This window comes from Paramormyrops kingsleyae, chromosome 8 (assembly GCF_048594095.1).
Source record: "Paramormyrops kingsleyae isolate MSU_618 chromosome 8, PKINGS_0.4, whole genome shotgun sequence".
Classification (NCBI taxonomy): Eukaryota; Metazoa; Chordata; class Actinopteri; order Osteoglossiformes; family Mormyridae; genus Paramormyrops; species Paramormyrops kingsleyae.
The window spans coordinates 13,639,765-13,666,056 of NC_132804.1; the positions used below are offsets into that span (position 1 = coordinate 13,639,765).

The window sequence follows — 26,292 nt, forward strand, 5'->3', positions numbered from 1 at the left end:
GATGCTTGAATGCCTAAACTCAATTTAACATGTTTGCATGGAGGCTGCACTCATTGCCACTGCTCTTTCCTATAAAAATTTAAATGCTGATCATAGAAGAATGTTGAATAATATTTGCTAAAACAAAACTGGCAAATTGCAACTTGGCATCTCTGCTGTACCTAGTGGTAGAAATAAATTGCATTTGAAAGCAGGCGGAATGAGTTCCAGTAAAATTTGAACGCATTCAGAACAAGACAGAAAAGCTGAATTAAACTAAGTTCATCAGGATGATTTTTATACACCTACTTTACACAATGTATTTCAGCCATGAGTGCAATTAGCGCAAAGTTATTGCAATTTCAGAAGATCAGCACTAGATGGCAGATGTTAGCTTACAATTAAGAACTGTCATTCACCTGAACGAATTCTTAAAATGGTTGGTAAAGCAGAACTGTAAAATGTGACAGTATATTAAACGCAGTTTTATAACATAGGCCTAAACAATGAAGCAGTGCCTTTTCGATTTCAAATGTAATATCACTGACTACTCCTTTGCGTCAACTGTGAAGTTGCATCACATTGCGTCATCTTGCATCAGGACAACCTTGATGTGTGCAACCCTTAAGTTTTCTATCAAACCCAGATAATATTGGCAGCTTGCAGCAAACGACAAAAAAGGGAAAAAACATACAATGCTGAACCTTCGTATTATGTACATCCCGCCATAATTCGCGTTGCAACGTGCTAATGCACATTATACATCATAACATAAAACTTTTAAGTATTTTTGATATGTGGTTACTAGCTCTTTGGTTTGGGATTTGCCTAGTTGTATTACGCGGTTAGGAAATACAGCAACCGCTACGCGGACGTTGTGGATGTGGAATGAACGCGCTTCTCAAGTAATGACGCTTAAGATTGTTTTTTCTGTCACAAATTAAAACCAGTCGTCTTTCATTGTTTTTCCCATTTACTCCAAATGTAGTGTTTCTATGTATGGATATAACACGTTTTCAGAAACATGTTACTGACAATTTGTTATCAGCAGGTATACCACGGCGAGTCTGTTTTCTCAGGTTTCTATATAGCCTACAAATACAATGGGGAAAACGTCATCACAATGAAAACGGGACTTAATAAATTTCACTTCTTCCACTGGATTTCAAAGACAGTATCACGTTGAATTAAATAGTTATGTGCATGAAACGTTAATTTTAAATATCTGCATGATATTAAGGTTCCTTCAAGCAGCTATACCGATCACCCGAACTAGGAGGTTGAACAAAATATACAGTTACCTAGTACTGCATAGTATTGATGAAATGCAGAGTAATGTAATTTGAGCGCTGTAAGTGGTAACTCAATGTATGCATAATGTCATTGATGCATATGCCTTCCCATGCAGAAACATTCATATAAAGGTACTTATTGATTTATTTGTTCTAGCAAATATATTAGATTTATGCTTCTGTTGGCTGCCACTGAAGTGCGCCCTCATGATGCAAAAGCTCTGGTGAAAAGACCGACCAAAGCTGTCCCTCTCCCATTGAGGGAGACGCAGAAAAACGCCTTTGCCGCTTGCCATTGCCTCCTGGGTGACACGGGCAGTGCTGGGAAGGGCTTTTTTTTCTACAGACGAAAACATTGTCTGTCAAACGTCACATGGGGTCAGGAGCAATCGCTTCCTGTATTGCTCATCATCCGTGTGAGTTTATTTGGCACTAATCGGCGCATTTATGTGCGAGTTTCCACGGATGCGGGCTTGGCTCTTCGCGACAGAATGATAAGCAAAGTGAAGAATGCGATGTCCACGCTGGTCGGCGGCATCATGCCGCACGGCTCCCATCAGCACGGCTCCGGCAACGCGCAGAACTGCGGCTCCGAGGGTTTGCCTCCGCGATTCGCCTACTCCCGACCCGAATTTCTGGATCTAACGGCGGAGCTGCTGCAGTACTCGACCGAGCATGCATCGAGACCGGTCCTCACGCCGAAACGGGACGCCAAGATGCCCTGGCGGACTGGATACGCTGAGTAAGTGCTGCTGTTCATGCTTTTAAAAAGGGGCAATTCACGCCCGTGTCGCGAATAATGCGGTGATGAAAGCTGCGGTGAATGCACCGTGCCTTTGTATGCTTACACATTAAAAACACATACACACACAGATGGTCTTAATTTTATTCCAGATTCATTAGATCACGAGTGATACCCGCGGAACTAGGCGTAAGACGATTGTTTGGAGTTGCAGGACCAGTAATTGCGATTAGTCGAAGGTCCGCAATATTAACCATGTAATCGCGACGTATTTTCACTAAGACTGCTTTACAGGAGGGGGTGACGTGCTATTTAGCTCACGGCAGATTCGGTATTCGCATGTTTGTTTTAGCCCCGAGTAATTTGCGTGTAGCTACCTCACATAGGACTGCTTTCATAACGGGTCGGGCGTCCTTGAGCGCTTTATGGAGCCGCGGTGTCAAACCTTAGACTGTCTGAACTGACCAGGGCCTTAATGCGGTATAGCTAAAGTACAGTAATGTGCCGTTGAAGCATAAAGGCCGTTACGTATCACCACTCTACATGACAGTGACCCCGTACTGTAGGTAAATCGCCTTTAGCTGGCTTTCGTTTAACTGTGCTGAAAAACGCATTGCAGTGTAATTTACAGTTCACCAGCAGTGCGTTACAATAATCTTGTTGATAGTGCAAATTGCACACCGATGTTCAGACAGTATTAGTAACACATAAATAAAGGTATGACAAATGCTCATTTTAAACATATTCATGTGGACTTTCTTAAATTTGCAACTTCTAAAAAGGTGTTTAAACATGCAAAGGCCTGAACAGCTGCATTTAAACTTGAATTTTTTACTGTATTTGTTTTTATTTTTTGCTATGTATTAATATGTATTTTTTTCCATAAGTCTCGAAAAACGTGTAGTGCAGCTGCAGCATCATGTGAAAGGAAGAGGGATTTCCAAGTAACTTAAGTGACTCAGAGGTCATTATCTATATTATAGTTTGGTAATGCAAAGGTTTGAGCTTTACACCTGGAGAAAGAGACTTCAAAATGCACCTAACATCAGGTAGACTACATGGAATCGTTTTTTGTTTTTGTTTTTTTGCAGTAAAGTTCTGATGCAGATATCAAGAAAGGATGTCCTTTTGTGGGATTTTCCTTTTCAGTAAATGCCATGTAATGACACCCCAAGGTCCTTCTGTCAGCAGAGTCTTAATTACTGTGTCTAGGTCAGATATTTAAGTGGATGTTACTTAGCTGAAGTAGTAGAGTGCATCTTCTGTACTTGTTTGCAGAACGGCGTTTTGGTCTCTGGTGGTCTTTAAGACAAAACTACATTTAAAAAAAAATTACCTTTAGCCCCAGTATGTGTAATGAACATAGTTTCTACAGATGATAATTTGTGTGTAGTAACTTAATGTACAATGCTCAGTAGGGCCTTCCATTAACTCTTTGTATAGTGTTGTAGTCAGCTGATTTAGTTTAAAAAACATTAAAGAGTTCTTGGAGAAATCTAATATGAAACACTAACCTTAGGCCATGACTGTGGATGATTGTGTAGCCTCAGTCTTTTTGGTCACGAACACTTTAACGGCGCTTTTCTACTGGCATACAGGAACCAAGCCGTACCTGAGACATACCACGAATAGAGACTAGTTCCAGTTCCAGCTCACTTCAGTTTTCCACTGCAGAAAGATTGGCTCGGTAAAGCCATTGCTGGGTTTGGAGAGCAACAGTGACATAAAATGGAAGAGCTGCTTCTTTACTGTTCACACGGTGTACATCATGTCTGTGAGAAGCACTGTGTTATGTTAGCATGTAACACTAGGGGAATTAGCATTCACTTGTGTAAATTTGCATTACAAATCCATTGTATTCCGCTGTCCTTGTAGTACTTTTTATAGTAGGAGGTTGGAAATTTTCAACTTGCGAGTTATTGGGAATGCATCAATATATCACATCGTGCGATACTACTAGTAATGATTAATATATAGAATATACACTTTTTCTTTCCAATAATCTATCCAGATCACCAGTATGTCGATGGATTTCAACCAGTTAGATGGTGGTGGTGCAACAAACTCGGTAAAGTCACGCTTTCGGCCCTGCTTATGTCAATGTGGGTACGGGTTGGGTACGACTCGCAAAATTTACAGAGGAAAACCCACAGTTAGCGGTACAGCTCAAATATGGTTCGGGTCTTGGTGGCAGTGGAAAAGCGCCATAAATAACTGCAGCAAAATTAGCCAGCATTTTTATGGATCACACGTTTTCCTGCAGATAATGTTGGCTGTAAATGCTAATTAGGCATGATCCATAGAAACAACTGTATTCCCTTCTACTCAGTATCAATAACATAGATTTCGTGGAATGGATCATAGCCTTGATGGATGGAAGTGTATGGTGGAGATATTTGAATGTGTGGTGCAAAATTTTGTACAAAGGCAATTTGAAGACAATATAATTGACTTCCTGTTGTTGAAATGTGGGTGAGTTTGTTCATTTTGAATAGAAAAAGGGAAATGCAGCCGTACTGACCAAACGTTTACAACAACATCCTGGTTTCTGTTGTGTTTACTGTTTTTCTGGAAAGTCTGTAACGTCTGCTTATCTCTGGAAATCTTACTGCAATTTGACACGTTGCTGAAAGCCACACTGTTTTCGCAAATGCGAGTTGCAAAATTCACTCCATTCACTGGCTAAATTACGTCAGTAGGTAGCAGAGTAGTAAACACCACAAATTGCAATATAAACTATACCGGATAAAGTCTCAGAAGAACCCTGCTGTTGTCAGCTTGATTAGGTTAATTCACTTTCAGTAAGATACTCAACTCTATAAATGGGCACCGTGTACCTTACACTAGATAAAAGCTTTGGGAGTGCAACTTAATATTTTTGAGTCATGATTGTGGTTGGCAGTGTTAGAACCTGGAGTGTTTCTGGTGACAGAATTACTTAAACCGTTTGAACATTTGTCTAGAAACCAGCCAAAAAGCAAATATTGTATTCATTACACTTGTGCAAGCAGGTGTAATGAAAGAAAACATGTAATCTTTAATTTAAGGTCTTTGGTGATTAAAACTGTTACTGTTTTAGCTTTCATATGGTCTTCAGACTCAATTATTACATATAGATGTATTTATTTGCATTTAAGAATTTCCCAGTTGGAGTCAATTACCTGTCTGTCTGGGATGAGAAAGAGAGAGGTAATGAAAGTGAATAGGGGATATAATGGTAAGCGTGTCAAATGAACAGGAAAAGGATATGTCATAGAAAGATTTTGACATTTAACATTTATTTCCATTTTATTCCAGGCCTGAAGGGAGCAGTTAAGGGACGATATTTCTTCCATATGCTATTTGTCCTTTGGCAGTCATAATTCCATTAATGCAACAAGGAGAAATTTTGCCGCTTGGGTGATTCTGTCTTTCTGTTATAAGGAGGGCTTATGGTTGGAAGATCCAGTTAGTATCAAGCACACAGCAAGGAAATCAATCACTGAAGTCATTACTTGCATTCCCAACCAGCCCCCCCCCCCCCTTCACTAAAGGCAAGGTTGGAAAAGTGCTGAGTCGCAGACTTGGGAGAGATGGAAGTTTGGGCCCTCAGTTACAAACAGAGGAGTTTGGCTAAACCAGGGGGGGCTGGTCCCTTAATCTGTCTCCTGTCAGATGCAATTCTCTGATGTATCAGGCTTGACAGTACAGCTTCTTTAAGCCAATCAGGTCCTGGAGAACATGTTGCAGTCAAACTAAAAATAAAAGTCCTTTAATTACCATATGTCATTATGTACAGAAATGAAAATATCATTCCCATAAGCTGATGGAATAACGTTGCGAACTGTAAACCCAGGAAAATGGTAATGATATTTGCAAAAGCAAGAGCTGAGAATAAGCAGGATAAAAGAAATAAATAAAAGAGAACCATTGGCATTTATGCCAAAGCTAATGTATAGTCTTAAATCGGTCTTTACATCTGTAGTCACATAGCCGTCTGTCATGGAGTGGACCATCGCCAGTATCAAATCTGTTGGTATGTATGAGTTTTATGTATGACACAGAATTGATTGTGCATAAAACATTGGGTTGTTAGGTCTAAACTGAATGTGACGTCTTGTGTTGAAAATAACTAATGTGTTTGAATGGAATATTAACTAAATATCAAGGGGTCTTAATTGCCTCCACATCAGTTTTTTAAGGTTATTTGTAAGGAATGAAAATTGCTAATTGCTGCTCGGACAAAACATACAGTTTTTTGCATAAATTGTCTGATTTTTAAAAAAAAACAAAACAGTTGGAGTTTTTAATGTAGATATCATACACTAAAGATATTACTTTCCTTTTTGTGTTTCTCTTTTGTGAAGGGAGATGCTATTCTGATGGTTATAGCTATTGGTAGTGACTTTTATGTATTGCTAGGGCCGGTACTTTCCGCCCTGCTCCGTAACTCTGAGGTTCCTGTTTCCCTTCCTCTTTGGTTGACGTCGAGCAGGTTGTGCTGTCCTTGTCCCTGAAGAGCTGTGCTTCTCCGCTCTGCTGGGGGCTCCTCACCGTGCCTCCCGATCTGACGACATGTCGCTTTACAAGCTGTCTGCGGGCGGTCTGAATGCCTGCCAGCTGGAGCAGACTGATCCCAGGGACGAACCCCTGGGGCCACTGGGCCGAGCCAGTGATGTCAGTGTGCAATCTGATCCCAGGACTCAATACAAGACAGCCACTTAGTCACAGAAACCTAAAGTATTGATTAAAGATTCAGTGAATTAGCTTGTTGTGTAATTGATGAATATATTTCTGTAAAAAAGTAACATGATTTTTCAACTGGATAAGCAGAATAGAAAATGAATGAATGTCCCAAAGATCTAGTTTTACATGAATGGAGACATTCTTTGAGTGAGACAGAAGATGGTCTGTTGGTTAATGGACTGATCAATCTGCTTTGCAAGTGCTCATAGGGAGCGGGGTTGTGGGTGGACAGGGGGACTGGGTCTGGAGCCAATCGCCAGCAACTTAGGACACTAGGCATGGAAGAGGGCACCAGGCTGGAAAGGGTGCTAGTCCATGACAGGGCAAGCGCACCCACATGCACACTCAGGGATCCACAGTCGGTCCATGTTTTTGCTCCCTCCGAGTTCCCGCAAAATGTGGACTGACTGGGTCCCCGAGGACTGGATTGGGGAAACAATGCTTATACCTTAATGAAACAGGCGGAACCTTAAAAATCTATGCATCCATCTTCCTACCACTGTTCCTGGATCAGGGTCTGGGTTGGGGGGGGTGGGGTGGGGTTGGGGGGGGGCAGGAGATTATCCCATGCAGCAGAGGGCACAAGGCAGGGATTATACCTTCAGACAATGTCAGTCTTTTGCAAGACTAAGGAAAATAATTTGGTATTTAAATTCATTAAATTTTAAAACCACATAATCCAGTTTAAGTGGTCACCCATGAACATAAATGCCCTTATCTTCCAAAAACCTGCCTGCTCCTGGTCTCTTATTGGGGAAAATTGACTTTCCCCAGTATGTATGTAAAATACTTTTACTGAACTAAAACGCTGTCATGTAAATGCTTTCTTAGACATTTATTTACTCTGTCAGGCCGTCAGTCATTAACTTTGAAGGTATAACAAACACATTTGAAGAAGACAAATTGTCTTTTTCTGGCTTATTTCCTAGCTGTTGTAGGGTTTATTCATGGTACAAATCCCTACATACTGTACATTGTACCAAGATGAACCTGTTCAGCTTTTGCCTGTTAAATTCAATATACTAGAAATGTATGAGAACCAGTGATGTTCTGGGCCCTGGGAAACCAAATCAAAGCTGAGGCCTTTGGCTCTGCATGCTGACTGGGGGAGAGTACAAGTCCTGCTTGTTCTGTTAGGGTTTCCAGGTTGTTTTACCCTGTGAAACTCTGCTCTTCTAAGGATCTTTATTAAATGCTCTAGCCCCACAACACTGAAACCTTTAATGTAGACCCTATCCCGTCACGCTCGGTGACCAGAGGCCCCGCTTGCCGCAGAGGAGGCTGTAGCGCACTGTGTGAAGAAGGTGACCTCACCGGCATCACTTTTCCACTTTCAATTCCACGCTTGGATGCAGACGCTAGTACATTACAGCCATGGACAAGGGCTCGTCGCTGCAAATTTAGCATCGGCATTGTGAAGCCGCGGTCTGCTGCAGTCTGCAGCTCAGCGGAAAGACCCTGTCGCACAAACACACAGCGCCTGATAGCTTTTGGAACTTTGCGGTGTGAATCGGACTCTCCCCTGGCGATTTCTATCACCGCAATCTGTTGGTGGTATGATGCTCCGATATGGATGCACCCCCATACCCCCACCCTGTCCCAAAAGCCATGCACAGGGCTTTTCACACGTATTGCAAACGGCGTACTGCAGCATTTGCCAGCTGGCTCAGCCTGGCTCACAAAACCGGCCCTAACAGGAAACCTCAGCGCTGCCAGATACAGGAAGTTAGAGAAGTGTGACCTTTTTAGGAGAGATGATTGGAAGATGGTGCCCCAATGCGAAATGATTGAATACCTCGCTTGAGAATTACTCTGAGGGACGAATAAACAGGCACACAGACATGTGAAAAAGGGGGGATATATTTCTTGGTGGAGGGAGAAATTTAATTACATCCCTGCTGGAGGAAAGGAAAAATATTCAGAAAAATATATATTTTCAAATATCATGATTTTTTTTTTTTTGTAGTTAGTGTTTCTGATGTTAATATTAGCTATTTATAATAATGAAGAATAGGGTGCCTAATTAAGTAGCACTGTTGCCTCACTTTTGCAGGGTTTTGGGTCAAATCCCACTTTAGTTTTGTGTGGAGGCCAAAGATGCAGTTAGGCTACATGGTGTCTCTAAATTGCCCAGTGTGCGTGTGTGTGTGCATATGCCCTCTGACGGGCTAGGTGTACCCTTAACTTGTGCCTTAGGCTGCCTGGAATGGAGGCCTTTTTTTATTATTTATTTATTTACCTACCTACCTACCTTCTATAGTGTTTTTTCCATTGTGACTTTCATAATTTTGTTCAGTTGGATCTTTAATATAGTCGAGTTAATAAATATAGTTAATTAAGGGTACAAACAGCAATACCTTCCTGGGACCTGACCCAGCAACCTTCAGTTATTCAGTACATGTCTTTAAATGATACTTTCTGCCTGAAGTTTTGATTTTTGTGCATCTGCTTTTTAACTAATCTTTTTGGCAAGGAAATTTGTCATTACTTAGTTTTAAGAGGTACCAGATATTTTCCACCATCAAGAAACAGTGGAGACTAAAGATGAAGAAATAAGGAACAGAGCCTTTCTCTTCCCCATAATCACCCGTACGATCACACCTCCCCCCATGAAAAGGTTGCAGGTCGCTTCGAATGATCAATTCCTGTTTGTAATGGATATTTCTGTTGGTCACGTCTGCATGAGATGCATAAGGGCACCACATGAAGCTGGTGTGGTTTCATTTTGCATTTTCCTGCAGGATAGTTGAACGGTTTACCACACCCGCTGTCTAGTGGCTTTAATGTCAAGATTGCTGAAGATCATTTCGTTATTTTAGGAAACTGATATTTTCTCGTCGAAATAGTCAAGATCACGTAATATTTCCATACATGGTGCCTAATTATGTTATGTTCCTTAAAAAAATGTCTCTGTTTCTTTATAATTATTAAGGATTTTTTTTTAAATTGTCAACGCCCGAAGGCAAATAACAATGGAAACCAGAGGCTTGTCACATGTTGCAGCGCAGACATCTATTTTTAGAGGTGGCGGGGGTGGCCGTGTTCAGGTGCTTATATATGCGGTGTCATGCTCGCATTCCAGCCGAGTCGCAGCTGAGCCTAAATAAGCGACCGAGCAGGCGGCTCGTTTCCATGCACCGGCGCCGGTCGGGAGGGAGGACTGCCGGAGGCTGAATGGCGCTCCATGAGCCCGCTACGCCGCTCTGCTGCAGCCCCGGCGGGAACAAGCGCCGTTGATGGCTGATTTACCGTCTATTTCTTCTCTTCTTTTTTTTTTTTTTTTTTTTTAGTTCTGTTTGCGGCGTGTTTCTCTGGATCATTTTAACTGTCAATTTGGCTGCTGTATTAGCAACGGCCTGGAGGCTGTACAATAGGGCAGACAGCCAGAAGCTGGGTGGTCTGCTCATTACAAGTGAAGAAGACACATCGGAAGTCATAACTCAGCCCCTCAACGTTGTAAAAACATACCTGACAAAAATTGCCAAAGCAAATGCATTAGGCATAGGACTACTAATATTACTGACTTAGAACTGATGCTGGTCAAATGTGTGGGCCTGTACTGTTGCTAAATTCATATACTCGTTATAGTAATCCACACGATAAACGTGTAATCGCCTCCATTATAAACAGGGCTGTAACCCATCCCTTAGGCCGATACTACGGGGTCATTCCATATTGGAAAATAAACATTCAGCATTATACAGGATGATTCTGTGTTATAGGGGATGGATGGCAACCCGAATTATAAGAATGAACATTTTTTTGCCAATTCAATTACTTCCATCCTCTGAGTATGAAATTGTCGTCATTTCAATGTCTGCCGCTGGTCATTTGCAGGTGTTTTGTGCTTTTTATGGATCCCGCATTATTTTCAGGACAGTTTCTAGCTAGTGCCAATCCCGCTGCTTGGCTGGCCGCTATCCTACCCTACTCTGTCTCCCACGCCTGTGGTGCTTGTGCCAAGAAGCAGAGTGCAGTTTTCGAATTATGTTATAACTTGCAATTAGAGTCATCGTAGCAGGTAGGGCAAGGTGAGGAGTACTTTTCCTACTGAGCAGAGTAGTTTACGCTGCTGATTGGCTCACATCCCAAACAGAATTATACTGCAGCCTTAATTCTACAGGTTCCAAACACTAAGTGGTCTCATAGGGGTGGTTTACAAATAATTGTTCTGCCACAAACTCCATGAAAAATGACCAATGTTTTTAATACCTGTTTAGAAATGGGTCACACAGAAAGGGCACAGTTAAACCATTCATATTCACGTGCAATTAATTTTGGTGACAATGCTGTCTCAATGATGTGTGTAGCCTTGGGTTTAGTGTGTTTAAACAGCTGAAAATTGTTACTCAGGCAATCAAGGGCGTAGCCTGGAGCGAGGGGGACATATAAGAGTGATAAATTAAATTAATTTAAGGGGTGGCACATTAATCTTATATGCAAGGAAATAACTCAATATAAATATCCAGTATAAGGTCAGAGTCCTTTGAAGGACTTTGTATTTTGGTTGCCATACCATACCAACTTTATTTATAAAGCACTTTAAAACAACCACACAGGACCAAAGTACTGTACAGAGAATTTAAAATGAAACTATTAAAATTACGTAAATAACAGTTCATAAAATAGGCACATATACAAAATAAGATGATTTACCATCAAATAAAATAAACTAAAATCAACATCTCACAAGGAATCGAAAGCCAAAGGAAAGAGAGGTTTTCAGGCGGGATTTAGAAACAGACAGAGAAGAAGCCTGTCTAACATGCAAGGGCAGATCATTCCACATTCTGGGAGCTGCAGCAGCGAAAGCGCGGCCCCCTCTATGCTAAGGCTTGGTTATAGGCACACGCAGGAGCAGCTGGCCAGATGACCTGAGAGACCAGGAGCGTATGTAAGGGTGTAACAGCTCAAAGAGGTAGGGAGGGGTAAGACCATTAAGAGCCTTAAAAACAAATAAAAGAATTTTAAAATGAATCTAAAAATGAACAGGCAACCAGTGGAGCATGGATATAACAGGTGAAATGTGCTTGTAGTTCCGTGGGCCAATTAGAAGACATGCAGCTGCATTTTGCACCCTTTGAATCTGATTAATATAGGATCCCTACGTAAAGCGCATTGCAGTAATCGAGCCGAGTGGTAATAAAGGCATGGATTACAGTCTCAAAATGCTGCTTAGAAAGAATTGGCCATATTTTAGCCAACTTCCTCAACTCGAAAAAGCTAGATTTGACCACAGTCCTGATTTGGCCGTCAAATTTAAGGTCAGCGTCTACCTTGACCCCCAGATTAGTGATAATTGGCTTAATATATTGTGCCAACGAGCTAAGTCTAGGTTGGGGTCTCAGTGGAGCTACCAAAAACCATCACCTCTGTCTTATCATTACATTTTAAGAAATTATGAGACAGCCAGGCCTTAATGTATTCAAGACACTTCAGTAATGGCAATATAGAATGAGAGTCTTTCTTCTTTAAAGGACCATAGATCTGGCAGTCATCTGCGTAGCAATGAAAAGCTGTCATGCTTCCTAAGTATGGATCCAAGTGGGAGCAGATATAACAGAAAAAGCAAGGGACCTAAAACTGAACCCTGTGGGACCCCACACAGGAGGGGAGCGGAAGAGGACACATGGGCACCTAAGCTGACACAGAAAGTTCAGTCCACCAAATATGACTTAAACCACTCCAGAGCTAAACCCCTGATGCCCACCCACTGCTCCAAACGGGAGAGTAAAATAGCATGATCCACTGTATCAAAAGCCACAGTCAAGTCTGAAAGTACAAGAATAACAGTCTCCAGAGTCTGTGGCTAAAAATATGTCATTAAAAACTTTTAAAAGGGCTGATTCGGTACTATGTAAAGGCTTAAAACCAGATTGAAGAACCTCTAAAACATTTCGCTCATCCAGAAAGGCCATTAGTTGATTGTAAACTATCTTTTCAAGAATTTTTGCAAGAAAAGGCAGTTTAGAGATAGGCCTGTAATGATTAAGAACTGCAGGGTTAAGAGCAGATTTTTTAATAAGAGGCTGGACAACTGCGTGTTTAAAATCTTTAGGGACTACATCCGAAGATAGACTACTACTTACCAGTTTAAGAACCCAAGGCCCCACAGTGGGGAAAATCTCTTTATATAGTCGTGGGGGAACAACATATTTAGGAGAACCTGCAGGACTTAGATGATCAACAATCTCCTGTAAGGAAGTCAAAGTTACAGGCTCAAAACTGTCAAAGACACCAGAGCAGGAACCAGATATTGAAGGATCATAAGCAACAGGAACTACTGTATAAGAGCCCTGGTAGAGGTGACCTTCTCAATAAAAAAAGTGCAGGAAGTTTTCACAAGCAGTGAAAGAGGGTTCAGTACTGTCTATCTTTGGGGCTTTGAGAACAGAGTCTATGGTACTAAATAAAACACGAGGATTGTTACGATTAGACAAAATAACAGATAAAAATAGTCTTTTAGTATCTTTAACAGCTGTCTGAAAACGACACCAGCAGTCCTTTAACATTTGAAGTGACACTTGTGGTTTGTCCTTTTTCCATTTACGCTCGGCTCGACGACACTCACGTCGGGCAGCTCGGGTCGTGTCGTTCAGCCAAGGCTCAGGTTTGGTTTCAGGCTGCCTGGTTTTTAATGGAGCTACAGTGTTCAATACAGTCTGGCAAGTGGAATAAAACCATGAGCTCAGCTCCTCAGTTTCGCTGTATAAAAACTCAGAGGTGCTACAGTTCTGGTTAAAAACAGATGAAAACTGAACAGCAGTGGAGGAGTTAAAAACACGACAGCGCCGAGCAGCAGCTTGAGGTTTGACTGTGGTGCAGGCAAGAACAACATCAAATAATACAGGACTATGATCGGAAAATACAAGATCAAGTGTGTGTCCATGTTCTTGTGTTGGAGCAACCACATATTGCACAAAATTAAAAGAGTCAATAAGATTTAGAAGGCCCTTAGCCATGGGCATATCAGGACAACACACATAATATTAAAATCCCCAACAGTCTAAAGGTAATATCAATTGTGGTTTAAAAGGCCACTGTCAAGTAACTCCTACCTATGATGAGTTTGTGCCTATAGTTTACTCTGCAGGTCAGTATTGGAGCTGAAAGTTTGCCATTGTAGCCAAGCTATATTGAGTCAGTCATGTAGGACTGCTGTGTGATATATGCTTTCAAGTTGCGTGACTTACTAATGGAAGAGCAGGTGACCTTAATTCCTGGCCAGGTAATGAACTAAATACAATGTGGCATTTGAGGATTCTACTTTGTCACTTTGCCCTTTTGTAATCCTTTTCAGGAAAGTCACAAGTCAGACCCTGTGTTAATGTAGGCCTAAATGTAGAATAGCCATTTTTCTCTTGGGTGCATTTATTATTATTATCATTTATTTATTTATTTATTTATTTTTATTATTATATGTTTTTATTGTTGTTTTTCCTCAGGGTTATCAATGCTGGGAAGAGCATGCTGAACGAGGACCAAGCATGCTGCGAGCGGCTGTTCGTTAAGAAGATCAGCGGCAAGCAGAGACACTCGGTGATGCTGGAAGAGAACGGGGTGAGGACAGGGCTGCTGGCCGCTCTGCTAGCCGCCGACGCGACTCAGAGTCCAGCGGCCCCAGGGTGGGGACATCCAGGACTGCAGGGCTCAGGATATCATATCGTGCTATGCATCCCTTATTTGTGTAATGGAAACTCAATATCATTGCATAGACAGAGGAAGGCTTTTCACTGTATGTTAATTGGCTTCTAATTAAAAAGGCTTTTTAAAACCAGCAAGTTCTGGACAAGCCTCTATTAAGTTAAAGCCCTGTTTGAGGAAACCAGAGACTTTCTGCAGTGTGATTCCTTATATATATAGATACCTCAACTCTGTTAGGAATTTAAACCAGATGCTATGGTCCAATAATAATTTGCTGCCACATTACCGTATATATATGCAGTTCTCAGTCCCATATATAATAATTAGAGTCTTCTTGTTACTAAGCAATTAAATGTAAATATAACTGATTTGTGGGGTGGGGTGCTTGGCTATGTCCGGAGGGAGAGTGCATGATCTGGTGTTTCTGTGGATTCACTCCATCTCTCTCTAGCTAACGTGCATCTTGAGATTGATATGCCTTGTTCTTTTTCACAAAAGTAAACCTGTCCAGACCAATGGTGGGAAAAGTACATAGGTAAAAGCGTACACACTACACCAAAATGTTACCCAGGTAAATGTCATCCAGTATATTACTCAACTAAAAGTGGAAAAATACCTGGTATTATAAGTACTGAAGTATAAAGTACTACACAGTCAAATCTGTTGATGTTACAAGAAGCAACCTGTACTTTAACATTCACTCAAGACAGGTTTGAACATAGCATTGTAAGTTAGTAAGTGCAGAATGATAAGGAAAACTGAGTCACGTCAGTTCTTTGTATTTATAAAAAGCAGTGAAACCTGCCAAACGTGCTGCTCAGAACAGCGGAATGACTGTGATTCTTTGGAAAACGAAACATCATTCTACAGGCAAGATTTAATAATGAATTATAAACATTTCATGGGCTGGTACGTTTAGACCTCTTATAAGTGGTGAATGAGCCGACTCAAACCCTCATCCTCCAGTACAATCATCACCATTTTTTCAGCAGTAGATCTACCACTGCTGACTTATATTGGTAGTTTAAACAGGCCTGTTTAACCAATATATAATATTAGGCATCTCTGCCTGCGATGGGCTGGCCCCCCGTCCTGGGTTGTTCCCTGCCTCGTACCCATTGCTTTCGGGATAGGCTCCGGACCCCCCGCGACCAAGTAGGATAAGCGGGTTGGAAAATGGATGGATCGAGTTTAAAAAAGTGATGATTCATATTTTACCCACAATCATGCATCCCTAATCAAGTGCTCTGCGTGCATGGAATAGTCTTTTTTTATTGGGTGAGTGACAATGATAGTGCGGAATGTACTGGAATAAAAACTGGTTATTTGGCCCAGAGATCTGGCGAAGTTAAAGTGCAAATCTTGAAAAACCTGCTTTACTGTACAGTAAAGAAATATTTGTACTTCGTTATTTTACACCTTTGGCCCAGAACCAATGGGCTCCTTGCCCTTTTCAATCCTCAACACTCACAAACCAGAATTCAATATTTACTTTTCTTACAAACATCATAGCATGTCCTTTTCTTTTTTTCTTTTCTGAAGTCTTTACTCTTGTGTCATACTGATCTCATGTCTGCCCGTCACCGTAACTTTCAAAGGGAAATTTGATCCCTGGCAAAACCCCATCTTCAGCCCCATGACTGTGTCAAATGGTCGCTTTTATCGATCTGACCAGAACGATTTTTGTTTAATGGTTCAATGATTGGATATAAAGTCATGACTGAGCAGGGGCGCCGTAAGGGGGAGGAAAGCTAGGACGATTCCAAGGGCCCCTGAGTGACAGGGGCCCTACAAAATTAGGAAAATAACTGGATTGGTTTGGACTGGGGGGCCTAATATGATATGCTTTCATGGGGCCCAAAATCTCTAGCAACGCCCCTGTGACTGAGACATAACAGGGTGGGAGATGGACAGGAATTGTCTTATATGCATAAATTGCTGTTTGCAGACCATGAGTGCAGGGTTCTCTGCCTTTCTGCAACACACTGTTCAAGTAATGAAGTAGCTTTATGCAGAGATGTGTGTTTGCAGGTAGCATGGTGGTTTTTCTGTGCCTATGGGGAACTCTGCTGTTGTGTCCCTGAGGGAGAGGAATTCCACCCAAACATTTTTTTTGATAATCATGTTATGTGTCAAAAAAATAACCGATCCACCTTAGAGCCTCAGTTGTTTGCTTTCCAAAATTTCATGCTTTGTCAGCAGGAGAAATTTTATTTTGATTCGATCTGGAGGTCTAGAAACGCTAAAGAAATTTGTATTTTTCCAGTCTCAGTGTGAGCACCTGTCATGTGTAATCCAGTGTTCCTTCTGATTGTTGGTACTTAAAATCTTCAAATATTACGATTTGCAGGAATTTCCGCAGTTTTATTTATTACTAATTAGTGTTATTTGGTATAGATTCACTACCATAAGAAGCAGGAAATTATTCAATCATATTTCTGCGGATTTCCCTTTAATATTCATATAAGTGGGTTAAGCTGTCACCTGTCCTGTTCTCATTGGCTTACTGGACAGTTTTATCCAATAAATCACAGGCCTCATGTCAGTCTGGAGAGGAATGTACGTGAGATGAATAAATAATGTAAATAATGCAGATGGATGCTCGCAGCAAAGCCAGCATCTGATGTCCCTCAGGCCTGCCACAGCTTCCCCCACCTGCTGCCAAAAGCAGTGACATCATCCCTTAGCACACCAGTTCCTTCTCTGAGCTTCTCTGAGGCTGTCGAGGGTGGGCAGATGTTCTCAGCTTGGGCCTGCCAAGACTCTCATATGCTAGGACAGAAGCTCTTATCGTCCTTGGGCAAAGGCCCAGTTAGGCCCATTGATGCTCCCCAGGGGCCCCCATTAAACCTTTTATTTAGCATACTTCTGTGAGGCCTGTGCAGTCCCAGTCAAGTGTGGAAAAATGCTCAGTGTCTCTTTTGTACCTAGGATTGCAGGCCCTACCTAAATTGTAGGTCTTCAGATTTACAGAGACCTCACCCATTTCAAAGCGCTCTTTTCGGACATTATTATCCTTATATTTATTGAACTCGGTTAGCAGAGTATACCACATGCTACTGTTTTGGTAAACCTTGGAAATGGCGGTGAAGAAAGGGACAGGTCAGCAGCCACGACATCTTTTAAAAGAAGAGATTTTGTGTATAAACAAAGTAAGAAGACTTTGGTGGTGTGGCGGTAATTTTTGCAGATTAAAGTCTGGCACGTTCATTAAACATAAGGATATGCCAAATTTATATAGATTAGAGTTTTGGGCATCACAATAAGCCTCTCGTTCATATTTTACGCGTACTACTAATCTGCTCATCGAATTATGGCCGTAAGTAAATGTCTGTATAGCAGCGAAAAGCCAGTGTCCAGACAAAATTTTACACCTGTCATCTACAGTCATGGTAATTATTGCTGTGTGATATCGAGCAGCTCTAGTAGTTTGTGTGGTGGCCGTCACCGGTTACAGAGCTGATGTGATTCTCGTTGTGTTTAGGATGGCACGGGCATCCCGCTCCACTTCTGGGGTGTCTTTGATGGCCATGCAGGCTCTGGAGCTGCCATCATGGCCTCCAGACTGCTGCACCGCCTCATCCGGGACCGCCTATGTGACATCGCACACCTGCTAGAGAACCCAAGTCAAGCGCCCCCTATCTGCTTGACCAAGAATGGCAGCCCCTACCAGGTGGACTCAAAAAAGGGGGTAACGCAGGAAGAGGATCCAGACTCCCCCTGTGACCCCTCAACCCGCTTTCATATGGAGAAGACTGTCAGTCTGGAGGCTTTGGTGATGGGAACCATTGAAAATGCCTTCAAACAGATGGTAACTGTAGAACATACAGTATATGAACCTTGCTTTGTCTTCCCCGCAGTAGCTTTAAACATGTAGCGTTTCGGAAACTTGCTTTAACCTGGCAGACTTTCAGAAGGTCAGATGGGATCAAGTAAGATGAGACTGGAATGAAATGAATCAATATATTTTCTGGTGAAACGATACTCTGCTAGCAATAAGGCTTTTGCAGAGCTAGATCTATAATTCTTTAAGACAGTTAGAAGGCCTGCAATCAGAATAACTGCAATAGTTCTGGCCATTGAAATAAATGAACATGTCTAGATAGTTAAATAAGAATTTTGTTCCAGTTCTGCTCTGATTCTAAAATGATTACCGTTGCCATTGTATATTAGCGTGGAGAGCCGTACAAAGATAAAATATAGTTACTCCCGTGTCTAACCGTTGCACATTAATCTAACATGCCAAATAAAATGGATGGTTGTGATGAACCATTATTGCTTCGGATCAGATTCTGGTTCCATTTCCTACTTGCGCTACTTGCAGGACGACCTGATCGAGAAGGAAAAGATGTCTTACAGCATATCTGGAGGCTGCTGTGCTTTAGCCGCAGTCCATTTGATGGGGAAACTTTACGTGGCTAATGCAGGAGATAGCAGGTAAATGGCTGCAACTCACCCTTCCGTTGCCATAAGCTGACCTCAACCTTGGCCTGTTTGTCAGTATTGGGGTACTTGGTGTCGCTGTCCTGCTATGCAAGCTGATACAGTGTGTAATAGCAGTGAAATCCTCAGAGGCTCAGTATATAACTGTGTCCATATTGTTAGCTGTCGGTGTACATTCAGTCACAATCAGCATAGACTGACTGTGTGAATATTCATCGTTCCCCGCAGTTTGATCTGTGTACTGCGTACCATATGTGCAGGGTGTCCTCGACACAGCCCTTGCGGCATCCATCTTCTCCGCGTCCTCATTGGCACCTTGTTCGTCCCCACAGAGCCATCATCATCCGCAACAAGGAGGTCATTCCCATGTCCAGCGAGTTCACTCCTGAGACTGAGAGGCAGCGTCTGCAGTACCTTGTGAGGACTCGTCAGGGGCACCGGTCCAATACTGCTCATAGTAGTTTCTGTGTTTCACATGTGGGAACTGGTTCAGACTCCTTGGAATGGGGATATACAAGCTACCGGAACAAGACGGTTGGCATGTTGTATTAAATGGTGCAGTTTTCCATGGTCTGTTGACTATAGTTAACCCTGGGATGCTTATGAAATCGTGGGTGAATCCCAGTACCAAGAATGCAAAGACCGTACTTGTGGTTTTGGCAAAACCAGTCTTGCTAACTTGCCTTCCAAGAATGAACTTGGAGTGCAATGAATCATGGGACTGGTCTCGTTCGGCGAGAATATAGCCCATGTATCCTTAATATTTGGGGCAGAGCAAGACCAACATCTGGGAATTTCTACCGTCCTCTGTACTTGTGTTCTTAGTATTGAACTGATTTTCAGCAATGGAAGATGATGTAAAAACGGGTTCACAAGAACACAAGTACGCATATTGAGATTCACCCCGTGTTAAAATGTTGTCACTGATGAATTTGTGGTTGATCAGATTTATGCCCCTCGTGTGTTTTGTTATTTCAGGGTTTCCTTAGGCCAGAGCTGCTGGGGAATGAGTTTACCTACATCGAGTTCCCACGAAGGATCCAGTACAGTGAGCTGGGCAAGAAGATGCTCTTCAGGGATCACACCATGACTGGATGGTAAGGGAATATTGATCGACATCTGTGTATCTGTGATTTAAACTGTGTATATGCTTGGACGTTTAAAAACAACTTTCAGAAAACAATATGTGTTCTTGTCTGAAAGTGATCAGATAATGTTGGCTAATGTGTTTTATGAAATATGCGCTTTCAGGCATGTTTGTTCTAGGAAATGATTTCAAAATGCCGTTTTGTTTATTCTTAATTTCTATACCTTTCATCCATTCATCTTCTAACCAAGACTCTATTACAGCATTGCAATTTTAATTTGTTCTCAGAATGTAATTTACTTTTCCAATTAAAAGAAATTTTGTAGTAAAACTTGTATTAAAATGTTAATTTAGTTTCACACTTCAGGGCCACAATGTTCATGGCAGGACGGCAGTGTTGACTAAGGATAGTACATATCTACCTGCCCTTCTCAGCTAAATAGATGGTGTGTTTTTTCCAGGGGTTACAAGACAATCGTGGAGGAAGACCTCAAGTTCCCTTTGATATACGGAGAAGGCAAAAAAGTAAAAGCATTACTTCCATTTTATGTTTTACTTTTTAAAGTTTTTCAGCAGCTGTTTTTTCTGCCATCTCATGTCACACTCGAGTGGGTTTCAGCCTGTCATATGGAGCAGTTTGATTTCTGGGATATTCTCAGAAATTCTAATCAGTTTTTTGTATCGGTTTTTGTTTCCTGAAATGCTGCAGTATTTCAGGTATTTGAACCAAATAGTTTGTTACATAACCATGCCACCCGCATCTCCTAGAACAGGCATAAAGTGGTAATGGAGACAAAGTTGGATAGTGTATCTTTGCCCAACTACTGATGAGGCATTCTGTGAATCGACTGTTATCAGAATCTGATTTACGGCATTGCAGTATCAATTAGTTTTTATTGTCATCATTATCCCTTTTACCTCTATTTTAAAATATTGTTTATGAAGATCCCAAAGGTTAACTGCCAATATCACCTCAAGTGTTTTTAGTCTTGAGCCTTTATTGAGCTTTATTTTGTTCCTTATGTGAGATACAGCTAAATGTAAATTTGGATGTAATTAAGCCTTCAAGGTAACAGGCTCAGCTTGGAGCCACATATAGGACTGCAGTGAAGTGTTTTTCCAGCAGCAAATCATTTTTACCTAGTGCCTCAGTCTGTATTCCTTCACAAGGGGATTTTCTGGGAATTGGAGCGGAAGAATGTGACTCGCGTTGCGCCTTCAGGTACAGTGACTAATTCTGTTGTGTGTTCCTGCGGCCGTAGGCTCGGGTCATGGCCACCATCGGTGTGACGCGGGGACTTGGTGATCACGACCTGAAGGTGTACAACTCCAACATCCACATCAAGCCCTTCCTGTCCTGCTGCCCGGAGGTGAAGACAGAGCACAGATTCACTGACCCCCAGCCTACCGATGCTTGCTCTGCACATGCAGTTGTTGGCCTGACTCATTATTGTCTTTTTCATTGTTTCTCAACCCAGCCCATGGGACCCCAGAGCAGTCAACATTTTTTCTTGCTGGAGCAAAAACGTGGACTTTCTGGGGGTCCCTGAGAGCCGGGTTGAGAAACACTGACCTTTATGCACAGAAGGGACCCCTCACAGGCACATTCTACTGTTTTAGCTTGGTGCTTTAGCACAGAGTTTAGTGTATTGACAAAAGCAAGTGACATAAGAACCACCATCTGGATTGTGTTGGAACAGCTCAGTGTTTTGCATGCGTGTTTTTGTGCGACGCAATATTGTGAGTTTCTAACTTAGCGGATTTGTGTGATACAAAAATCTGCAATGTTGCACCTTAAAAGTAAAGCAGCATGTCTTAGACTTAGATGATGTGCAGTGTAGGAGATGAAGGATGACATCTTTAATGTTACTCTTACTCACCTCCCACAGGTGCAGGTTTACAACCTAATGGAGTATGAGCATGGCCCTGATGATGTTATGGTTATGGGAACAGATGGATTATGGGATGTCACCACGGATAAGGAGGTTGCCGACGCGGTGACAAACTTCCTGTCAGGTTGTGACCCTATCGACCCTATGAGGTTAGTTTGCTGATCGCTGATGGTTTTGGAGGCTTACTGCACATTCTGGAAGAGTTTTTCTTTTGTTCTTGATTTGTTCTTAGCTACATGGCACAGGATGTTGCCGTATCACACCTCCTCCTTAGTGAGGTTTTTTCTGTTGCCAGCTCTGCCTGTTGAGTCTTAATGTTCTCCTTCGTCTGCATGAATTCCCTCTGTGCACTCTGCTTTCCAAAGAGATGTAATCTAAGTTAATTGTTGACTTTTTATCGTGTGTCCATGAGCGTGTGCTGAAGCTTGCCTCTGTGTGCTCTCTTGGGATCAGCAATTGCGGAAACTCCGAAATAGATAATGAAAATCAGTGGCTTTATTAACTGCCAACGTACGCCCTTGCTTCAAAGGACAGTGGGGGAGGTATTTCCACCAATATTGACAGATGTTATTCCAACACTTTTTTAGTTCAGAATCAATATGTGCTTTTGTCACATGCGTCACTAACCACTGATTGCAAGAACACCTTTGGTGTGAAGAAAAACCAAGCAGATGAAAGAATCAGAGTTTCAAATGTGCACAGATTAAGTTTTGGGGATCAGTAGACTGAGGACATTAACGTCATTGTTTCAGTAATTCACCGTGACTGTCATTATTATAAGCAGAATGGAATTTGAAAACGTGATCCAAGTTTAGGTGTAAATCACAAAAGGCCAGTGAAGGTACCAAAGTAGCAGCCAAACATGAGCATAAATCAAGTAATATGTTTATATACATTTTATATACTTTGTATATAAAATTGATTTGGAAAATACATCATACAGTAGATCAACCATTTTGTTTTGACACTAGACCTGACAGGGAAATTAAACTCATTCATTTAGCCAGACGGTATAATTTTATACTTAGTTGATTACAGTAGGAACTGATGGTTTGAATTACGTACTAATTGCTGATTGTGTGCCATTTTTCATTTCCAGCTAGTTAATTCCACTCCCACTATAAACAGAGATATGGTTTCAGAACCTAACTGTAAAAATGACTTCCATCCATCTTTCTTCCAGGCATTTATCTAATCATGTGTGCGTGTGTGTGTGTTGGGGGAGGGGAGGGGGGGTGAAGTCTCTCCCAGCAAGGCAGGATAAAACTAGGATGGGATGTCAGTCCCACACAGAGCTCCAGTTTGCCTGTCTGCATGTTTTTGGACTGTGGGAGGAACCAAAAGGACCAAGAGAGAAAACCTGTAAACTAATCTCACACACACAGTGACGGGGACAGGATTCCCCAAACCTACTGCTGTGAAGCAGTAGGGTTTTCCACCGTGGTACATTGTCGCCTTTAGAGACAACTTGCCCAGTTTAATTTGATTCTTTTATGCATGTATTTTATGTAAGGGAGGACTTTCAACTCTCAGTGAGTCCAGTAGGGGGCATGCTAGATACACATTACATTAAAAACAAATTCAATTTTATAGCATTATTGAAAATTTTTCAAGTTCCACATTATTATTTCAAAACCATATTGTGATGGAAAAAATGGAACTTGGCATATATACTGTAGATATTTCTTATATATATAATTTAAATGTTTCATTTTTAAAACCACTAGATGGCGTAGTTACCTTGAGTACTTCTCAGTTCGACATTATAGTATTCTTTTTGGACTGGTCTTGGCGGGGCTACAATGTGTGCTTGTGGTTTGTATGTCACTTAAGTAGTTCATTGAGCTAAATATTATACAAGTTTAACCAGTGTAAGAATCTCATCATTTCTAAGACGGAAATACCTGCACACACAATGGTCAACTACAGCCATGACAGTTAATCACTGCTCTAAATGCAGTGAACAACAGTACAATCCATACTCTGCTTTTCTGACTCCCTGTTATGCCTCTGTCCTGCTCGTAGGTACACGCTGGCTGCCCAGGATTTGCTGATGCGCTCACGGGGGGTGCTGAAGGAGCGAGGCTGGAGGCTGCCCAACGACAAGCTTGGCTCTGGGGACGACATCACTGTGTTCGTCATCCCTTTGGCAGGACACAAGGGAGAGACATGACAGGTCCCCACCCTGAGGAGCGCTCCCCAACACCTGCCCCCCCAGAAATGGAAGGGTGGGGCCTATGCTCCTCAAGCATGAGAGCCTCCACTAGCCAAATTTTTTCATCTCTTCTCCAGTAACTCCCACATTCATTGTTACTCATGCTCCAAGTGTTAGATGACATGGTCACCTTCTGTAATACCCCCACTTCCTGTATGTGTTTTTTATATATATATATATATATATATATATATTTTCTCCGCTTATGCTAACTCGTTGCATAAGTTTGCTGTGAGGAATCTCCATGGTTACCGATTCTCAGCCCGCCGGCTTCGGCTGCTTATCGGCAGACTGTGCGAGTGATCCATTGCAATATGAGAGCATTCTAGCCAGAATCTATGAAGGAACACGCCAAGGCTGTGACCGGCGTGTGCAGATTAGCAACGACATGACACAAGTCTTGTCTGTGTCTCTCCTGTAATCGTATGGAGTGGATGCGAAGTTACTAGAATTGTGACCAAAAGACAGCAGGCTCCGGTCCAAGGTGGAACGTGCCTTGTAAATGAAGAACATTTTCACTCTTGGAGCGTAATACTGCTCTGGTGGTGAATCCCTGTCCATCAATGGGAAACTGATAATGAAGGTAAATGAATTTAAGCACTTTGTGTCCAACAGTTGAGTGGAAGGTAATGATTTTTCCTTTGTAGCATTACCTTCAGTGGACTTCAAAGAATGTTTGTCTTAGACTGCTGATCTACAGGGATTTTAATTAGCTCGTTTGGCAAAAAGGGATCTGAAAGAACAAAAAAAAAGACAGTAGATGACAGGAACTAAATAATCTGACCCTGTGAGAACACCCAGGAGTCTGGGACGGTTGGGATCATGTTTGTCTTGTTGAGTCTAAGGACAGTATAAAGAGCACCCCAATATCATTTTTGGTAGTTGTAGCAAAACCAGTCATTTTGTAATACTCTGATACTAGCTAATGCTAAATTATGCTTTTAGAAGGCTAACACAAAATCTGAGCCTGCCTTTACATATCATTGGATAACATATGTCTGCTGCCAGTCACTACAAAGTCAGTGATTGGTTAAGTACAGTATTGACTGCCTTCCTGCTACCTGCGGTGGATCTGAAGTTGTCTGTGGGTGAGTATTTGTCAGTGACCAGTTTGAATATCTGTCAAGGAAACGCTTGTCAGTGCATGCTTCTGTAGCATTTGGTATTTTGTCGGTTGCCTTCAAGTTTTCCAAAAAGGTATGCAAGAGGAGCTAAATATTCTGTTGATGTCAGAGACGTGACCCGAGACTGCCTTAATGAGTTACAAAAAGTGTAAACGTGACACATTTTAAACTGCACCTGTAAACTCAACATTTTCTTCCTGCTGTTATGACAAAACATAGTTCCTAGAAATGTAGTCCCTCTGCTGTCCACCCTAACCCTCATTTACATGATTAATTGTTGGAAAAGTGAACCTCAACTGTTTTGCAATGTCAAACATTTGAACTGTCACTAGCATTGTATATCTGTACAGTGTAAATTTTCAATCAGATTATTATTTGATATTTATCAATCTGTAGCATAGACAAACTGTGGAGCTGAATTAAATATAGTAAAAAAAAAAATAATAATAAACCTTTTGATAAGGAAAAACTGTTGTCTTTCTTGTTGGAGTCTATAACACTCACTCAAATTCTCCAATACAATCCATCCATCCATCCATCTTCTGTAACCACTTATCGTATTCAGAGTCCTGGGTGGTCTGGAGCCTATCCTGGAGGCTATGGGCACAAGACAAGGAACAACCCAGGATGGGATGCCAAGCCATCACAGGGCACGCAATCCAATACCAAATAATTTATTTTTGTGATCCTGCACATCCAGCCTTACAAGTGTGCATGGGAATGTTAGGATGTTTAGTTAGATGGCATGCAATCTCATGCAAATCCATTGAGTCACTGGATCTTCAAATGCAAATGTTCATTATGAAATATCACATCATATTCCACTGTTCTATCTCAATGACCTTTTTAAATAACCTACTCCTTGCTCAGTATGTTTCTGCATATAGCTTAGCTTCATGGGGGAAAACTCGAGGACAGATGTAAAAGATTTGTATCGTTTTATATTGCAAAAACAAATGTACTGATGTAATAATTTCAGTCAGAGGTCTCATATCTTCAGAAACACAGATCTGAAAACACAGCACTACCGGATAAGTAGCGAACGGCTCAAGAACATGGTGTACTCTTGGTAGTGAAAGCTTAGTACAGTAGACATCGCCCAAAACGGAACACATGTGATTGCAAATCCGCTTCCATCTGTATGGATAA

At 41.7% G+C, this 26,292-nt stretch overlaps 1 protein-coding gene across 1 annotated transcript; it reads left to right on the forward strand.

Moving 5' to 3' along the window:
* The first annotated feature begins 1,532 nt into the window (after positions 1–1,532).
* Positions 1,533–25,612, forward strand: ppm1j (protein phosphatase, Mg2+/Mn2+ dependent, 1J). Its single transcript, XM_023804138.2, has 10 exons — positions 1,533–2,013; positions 14,184–14,298; positions 17,867–18,193; positions 18,707–18,819; positions 19,158–19,242; positions 19,804–19,922; positions 20,374–20,437; positions 21,175–21,282; positions 21,802–21,953; positions 23,830–25,612. Exons 1-10 carry the CDS (start codon positions 1,763–1,765, stop codon positions 23,975–23,977), a joined length of 1,482 nt encoding a protein of 493 aa, XP_023659906.2. The 5' UTR covers positions 1,533–1,762; the 3' UTR covers positions 23,978–25,612.
* The last annotated feature ends 680 nt before the right edge of the window (positions 25,613–26,292 follow it).

Bases quoted from the DNA above. Each gene is read 5' to 3' on its own strand.
- ppm1j (XM_023804138.2), top strand. From the start codon at position 1,763: ATGATAAGCAAAGTGAAGAATGCGATGTCCACGCTGGTCGGCGGCATC. The intron at 19,923-20,373 runs GTAAGGGAATAT...TGTTTTTTCCAG, and splicing joins GATCACACCATGACTGGATG to GGGTTACAAGACAATCGTGG. The intron at 21,954-23,829 runs GTTAGTTTGCTG...TCCTGCTCGTAG, and splicing joins GACCCTATCGACCCTATGAG to GTACACGCTGGCTGCCCAGG.